Source organism: Geotrypetes seraphini, chromosome 4 (assembly GCF_902459505.1).
Source record: "Geotrypetes seraphini chromosome 4, aGeoSer1.1, whole genome shotgun sequence".
NCBI lineage: Eukaryota > Metazoa > Chordata > Amphibia > Gymnophiona > Dermophiidae > Geotrypetes > Geotrypetes seraphini.
Window position 1 is genome coordinate 310,578,577 of NC_047087.1, and position 6,000 is coordinate 310,584,576.

The window sequence follows — 6,000 nt, forward strand, 5'->3', positions numbered from 1 at the left end:
TGTTTGTAGCTCCGCCCACATGTGCAGGTGGGCCACGAGACCCCCAGAACATATCACCCCAGGTAGTGAGGGATCTGCATACCAAGTTTCGTTCAAATCGGTCAAGCCGGTTTTGATTTACTGTGAGAATGGCAGCTGTTTACATTTTTTCCATTGACATGAATGGGTGAAATCTGATTTTCTGTTTGTAGCTCCGCCCATGTGTGCAGGTGGGCCGCGAGACCCCCAGAACATATCACCCCAGGTAGTGAGGGATATGCATACCAAGTTGCGTTCAAATCGGTCAAGCCGTTTTTGAAGTACGGTGAGAATGGCAGCTTTTTACTATTTTTCCATTGACATGAATGGGTGAAATCTAATGTTATGTTTGTAACTCCGCCCACGTGTGCAGGTGGGCCGCGAGACCCCCAGAACATATCATCCCAGGTAGTGAGGGATCTGCATACCAAGTTTCGTTCAAATCGGTCAAGCCGTTTTTGCGTGATCGCGGCACATACATACATACACACATACATACCTCCGATTTTATATATATAGATTATTTTTAAAGGGATTTTTTCTTTTTTACTTCAGGAAAAGGCCTCAGAAAAGGAGCCTACGCACCGTCCTCTCATAGACCAGAATGTTCTGCGTAGTTTTTTTTTAATGCTCCACGCTTCAGTCATAGGCCAGAAAAACCTGAATATACTTTTATTCAAAATTCTTACCTATATATAATTCTTTTTGTTATTTTTATACCTTTTTATTTGAAATTATTACTTCAATATTCCTCTTTCTTTTAAGCTATTATTAAGTCAATTCATAATCCAGCAAGTAAACTTTGAAATGCACTTCTCTTTAGCTTTGAGAAAATTGATAGTTTTACTTATCTTAAGTTTCCCTTCTTTAAGAGCTGTTACTTCTCAGTATTCATATTTATGCCATCTATGCCGACACAGGCCAGCGTTTCGTGGAATTAAGACTCTTTCCACTGTGTCGGGGCCAAAAATATAGCATCGGAACATAATTCTCTTCGCGACTATCACAGATTCTCAAAACACATATCCTCAAGGGCTGGTGTTAAGACATGCTGGGGCCCAGGGCAGAAATTAAGAAGAGCATCCCTTCTGCCGGCCGACGTTGCAGGGGCGTTTGAGTGTTTCGGCTGGAGGGATTGGGCATCCCTCCTGCCAGCTGACTTCGCCGTGGCCGCTCAGCTGATTGTGGCAGGGGATCAGGCACAATTCTCTAACCGGCGCCTGTGACATGGGTGCCAGTTAGAGATTCGGGATCTGTGCATTAGGGCAGATGCAATTCTGTATAGGACGCCAGTGTGCGATTCTCAGCCGCTTCTTAGGCAGCTGCTGCGACCGGTGTCCTATACAGAATCTCCCCCCTAGTGCATATATGCGTATCACTGTCGATTATTGGCGCCAGTGATATGCACAAGAGGTGTGTACTTCTAGGCGCCCGTTTATAGAATTACCCCTGAATGCGTTTATGTAAATTGAACAATAATGAGATGATGCATATTGAAATTCATACTAAGCAGTTCATTAACAGTCTGGTTCCGGAAAGTGAGCCTAGAAAAAGCTTAGATCAGTTTGTGCAGAATAATGATAATAATAATTTGCACCTCAAAGAGCTGTTTATGGGCATGCTTGGTCCCTGCTACCCCATCCAAGGGTGCCCATTTCAGCAAGGGGCAGGAACCAAAAAGAGCCCCACATGCTCCTTCTCCTACACCACTATTAAGAACATAAAAATCTCTGCTGCTGGATCAGACCAGTGGTCCATCACACGGCGGCCCCCAGGTCAAAGACCTATGCCCTAACCGAGACCAGTCCTACCTGCGATCATTCCGGTTCAGCAGGAACTTGTCCAACCTTGTCTTGAATCCCTGGAGGGTGTTTTCCCCTACAACATACTTCGGAAGAGCGTTCCAGTTTTCCACCACTCTCTGGGTGAAGAAGAACTTCCTTAGGTTCGTACGGAATCTATCCCCTTTTAACTTCAGAGAGTGCCCTCTCGTTCTCTCCACCTTGGAGAGGGTGAACAACCTGGCTTTATCTACTAAGTCTATTCCCTTCAGTATTTTCAACGTTTCGATCAAGTCCCCTCTCAGTGACATTGGGACATAAATGACTGGGATCCGTCTCACTTCCTGCTGGAAAAGACATCTCTAGACTGAAGCATGGGGTGGGAAAGGAAACTCTTTCTCCTTCATCCACTCTTGCCTCAGTTTTCTTCCCTCCTGCTCCTGTCTGGGAGGAGCTGGAGCAGGAAATAGAGAACCCTTCTCTGCCTTTTGAGATTGCACATATTGGTGAATAGAGATAACAGGGCACGGTCATGACTTGGGAGCCACCTGGTCTCCTGCCTAAAATTACTGTGCTGTGAGCAATTTCCTAAAGGAAGAACCAGCTATGGCCTTGAGCATGTTTGAATTTGGGCCACTAGATGTCAGCAAAAGCTAAACAATGAGAAACTTCAGGAAAATTTGTTAAAGAAAGTACAGTAATAGATAAAGTTCATAGGACTTATCCAGTCTGTCAATCTACACCAATAGCAGCAGCAAATATATCAGTGAACTCTTTTCGCTTCTTTAGACTTCTAAAACTTATCTATTTTTTTTTAGGTGACACTTTCCATTCTGCGAATTCCAAATTCAAAAGTGTTTCACAGTGAAAAGTGTTTGTGCTCCCACCACCACCACCACTAGGTAAGAGGTTATCTTACAGTTTTTTGTGTGTGTTTGAAAAGATTTGCCTCCTCACCCTTCGCCAAATATCACCCACCCTGCTATCCCTAGGTACTAAAGGATGAAGGGATTTTCCAAATGTCCAGACACTCAATTGCGTCTTCCGCAGTGTATCTCACCAGCGCAGGAGCTATCGTCCCTATTTATTTATCTCTAGCTACAGTTACGACTTGGATGGAAGACCACAAACTGAAACTCAACCCAGACAAAACTAAATTCATCCTCCTAGAAAATAACAAAATCCCAACCATAACCAACTTAGAAATCAACTCTATCAACTACCCTTTGCAAACCACCCTAAAACTTCTAGGTATGACTATTGACAGAGGCTGCACAATGCAATCACAAATTAACAAAACAATACAGAAATCTTTCGCAGTTTTGAGAAACCATAGACAAGTCCGAAAATTCTTCGAAAAAACACAATTTCAGCTCCTAGTACAATCTCTAATCCTAAGTATCCTGGACTATTGCAACATCCTCTACCTCCCCTGCCCTGCAATAATGATTAAACAACTACAGACAATTCAGAATACAGTTCTGAGACTTGTCTATTCATTGAAAAAAACATGATCACATCACTGAGGCATTCATCAATTCTCATTGGCTTCCAATCCAGGAAAGAATACAATTTAAATTATACTGTATACTATTTAAAACTATAAATGGAGACAGCCCAACCTACCTAAAAGACCGCCTCATCCAAACCACCTCTACCAGGCATAGAAAAACACACACCCCATTCACTTACCCCCCAATCAAAGAAGTAAAACGGAAAAAACTATACAACGGACTACTGGCCACTCAGGCAGCGAAGATAGACAACCAAGTCTCCAACCTATTGACAACAACCCCAGACTACAAGATGTTCAGAAAGGAACTAAAAACTATACTCTTCAAGAAATCCCTTAATAAAGCTTAACCCCCCTCTTACCATCCCCTCACTAACCCCAGATCCTACTTTTCCCTCTCTTGGAAACCTTCTCTGATCTAACGTTGTAACCCTTCTTCCATAACTGTTTTTGTAATCCGCTTTGAACCGAAAGGTAATGGCGGAATAGAAATCTGTAATGTAATGTAATGTTAATTTAATCCACAAGCCTGCACACAGGACCTATAGGGACCCCTGAGGAAGACAATAGTGTCGAAACACAGACCGTGTTGGGTCCATATGTTTCCAGTGGTTCAGGCCATAGACATTGTTATGTGGATTATGTATTTGTTCTAATAAAGTCTTCATCTTGGACATCAACTCTCCATAAGTTTGGCTTTGTTTGTAAGCAAAGATGGAGCATATTAGCCCCCACCCTTTACAAAACCGCGTAAGAGGTTTTTTAGCACCGGGCAGAGCATGCTGCGTCGACGCTCATAGGGACTCTTGCGCAGTTTTGTAAAAAAGGGGGGATAGATAGATAAGAGAGAGTAACAGGAGTAAGAAAATAAGGGGACTAATTGACCCCCCCCCCTTCACTAAGCCACTATAAAGGTTTCTACCACGGTCTGGCAGGCTAAATGCTACAATGTTCATAGGAATTCTATGAGGGTCGGAGCATTTAGCACCCTGGGCCGCAGTGGAAACCTCGACCACGGCTTAGAAAAAAAGGGCCATAAAGAAAGTTGCACAGGAGGTCAGAAAGGTGCCTGAATATTATCTCAGCTAGGGTCGGAGTGGATGAATAAGACCTGCTATCGTATGTGCAGCCGGTGTCACTCCTTTTATATGTGACTAGCAAGTTATTTCTTCTTCCATCAAAGGCCTGGTGTTGTCGTTTATTTATCAGATAAATCACTTTTTTAAAATAATTGAATTCAATCAACATTTTCTTTCTGAAGTCATTTGTTATGCTTGATATTCTTAAATATACATCTCTATATATTCCACATTATTTTGTACAGAGCATTACATGGAGACACGTTGGACTTAAGAGCTATGAGTGCTATGGAAAAACTGAAACGACTTGGTCAAAATGTTCACAGTGCACAAATCATCCCTCCGACTGCGAGAGAAAAAGGAACCCGAACAGGAAAGTTTATGTAAATATCCAGGAGTGGAGGCAGGAACGACAAGAGAGCATAAATCACGGAGAGAAAAAATTAAAATTGATATTGAACATTGCACTAGCAGAGAAGAAGAAGACATAAGCCATTTATCTGCTGGCAATTTCCACACTCATTCAGCTCTGAACTCTAGACAGACCTTTTAAAGACCTTAAAAAGTTGGTTGTATGATCAGAAAACTCCTTCTTAGCCATGAGGTCATTTATAAGACTGCGTCTTCCCCAAGCTGAAGGAGGAATGGGTCTCATAGAAATAGATTATACCTATAGAAGGACAGGGACTGGGACTTGTATATTGCCCTTTTTGTAGTTTTTACAAGCACACTCAAAAGTGGTTTACATACAAGTACTTCAAGCATTTTCCCTATCTGACCTGGTGGGCTTACAATCTATCTAATGTACCTGGGACGGTGACGGATCAGAAGCGCGCGGGGACAAAGGCGCGCTGACAACTGAGCGCAGGGCTCGATCGCGCCGAAGAAAAACTGTATTTTAAAGGGCTCTGACGGGGGGGGGGGGTATGGGGGAGAACCCCCCCACTCTACTTAAAAGGGATCGCGCTGCCTCACGCTGCCATGTTGGGGGAGTGTGTGGGGGGGGGTGTTAAAAACAGGGAAAAAGTTAAGTTTCCAGTATAATGGGGGTTACAACCCCCCAACGCCAGCACGATCTCTATTAAGTAAAGTGGGGTGTTCCCCACTAACACCCCCCGTCGGAGCCCTTTAAAATACAGTTTTTCTTCAGCGCGATCAAGCTCTGCGCTCAGTTGTCTGCGCTGGGTTGTCGGCGCGCCTTTGTCCTCGCGCACTTTAGACTATGAACCGCCTGGGACAGCGGAGGATTAACTGATTTGCCCAGAGTCATGATTTGAACCCACCAACCTCAAGGTGCTGAGGCAGTAGCTCTAATCACTGAACCACTCTCCCCTCCAATAGACTTATCAGAAGTGAGACAAATACAGAACAGTGAAGTCGTTGTGACACTCCACGCTAACATACCTAGGAATAAAAACTTGGAATGACCTCCCAGACGTAATCAGGAAGGAGGCAAACTACACCTCATTCAGGAAAAACCTGAAGACTCATCTCTTTGGCAATTAACTGTCTTAGTTTCTATTTTAGCTACTCTCCATCCTCATTTCCGCCACCTAAGCACCACCCTCTTATCTTCCCAGTCCCTCCCCCTCTTCCTCTTGATCCCCAA

The 6,000-nt window shown here is 43.7% G+C and overlaps 1 protein-coding gene across 5 annotated transcripts in view; it reads left to right on the top strand.

Annotated features, from left to right (window-relative positions):
- PLEKHS1 (pleckstrin homology domain containing S1) overlaps positions 1 to 5,320 on the top strand; it is a 70,522-nt gene extending 65,202 nt beyond the window's left edge. For 4 of the 5 annotated variants that reach the window (XM_033943437.1, XM_033943436.1, XM_033943438.1 and 1 more), the window contains 2 exons: positions 2,618 to 2,701; positions 4,637 to 5,317. In XM_033943437.1, coding sequence (XP_033799328.1) covers positions 2,618 to 2,701 — 84 coding nt within the window. In that variant the 3' untranslated portion in view covers positions 4,637 to 5,317. Of the gene's footprint in view, positions 1 to 2,617; positions 2,702 to 4,636 lie in introns of all 5 variants that reach the window. The other variant, XR_004539327.1, reaches the window with a different exon arrangement.
- The last annotated feature ends 680 nt before the right edge of the window (positions 5,321 to 6,000 follow it).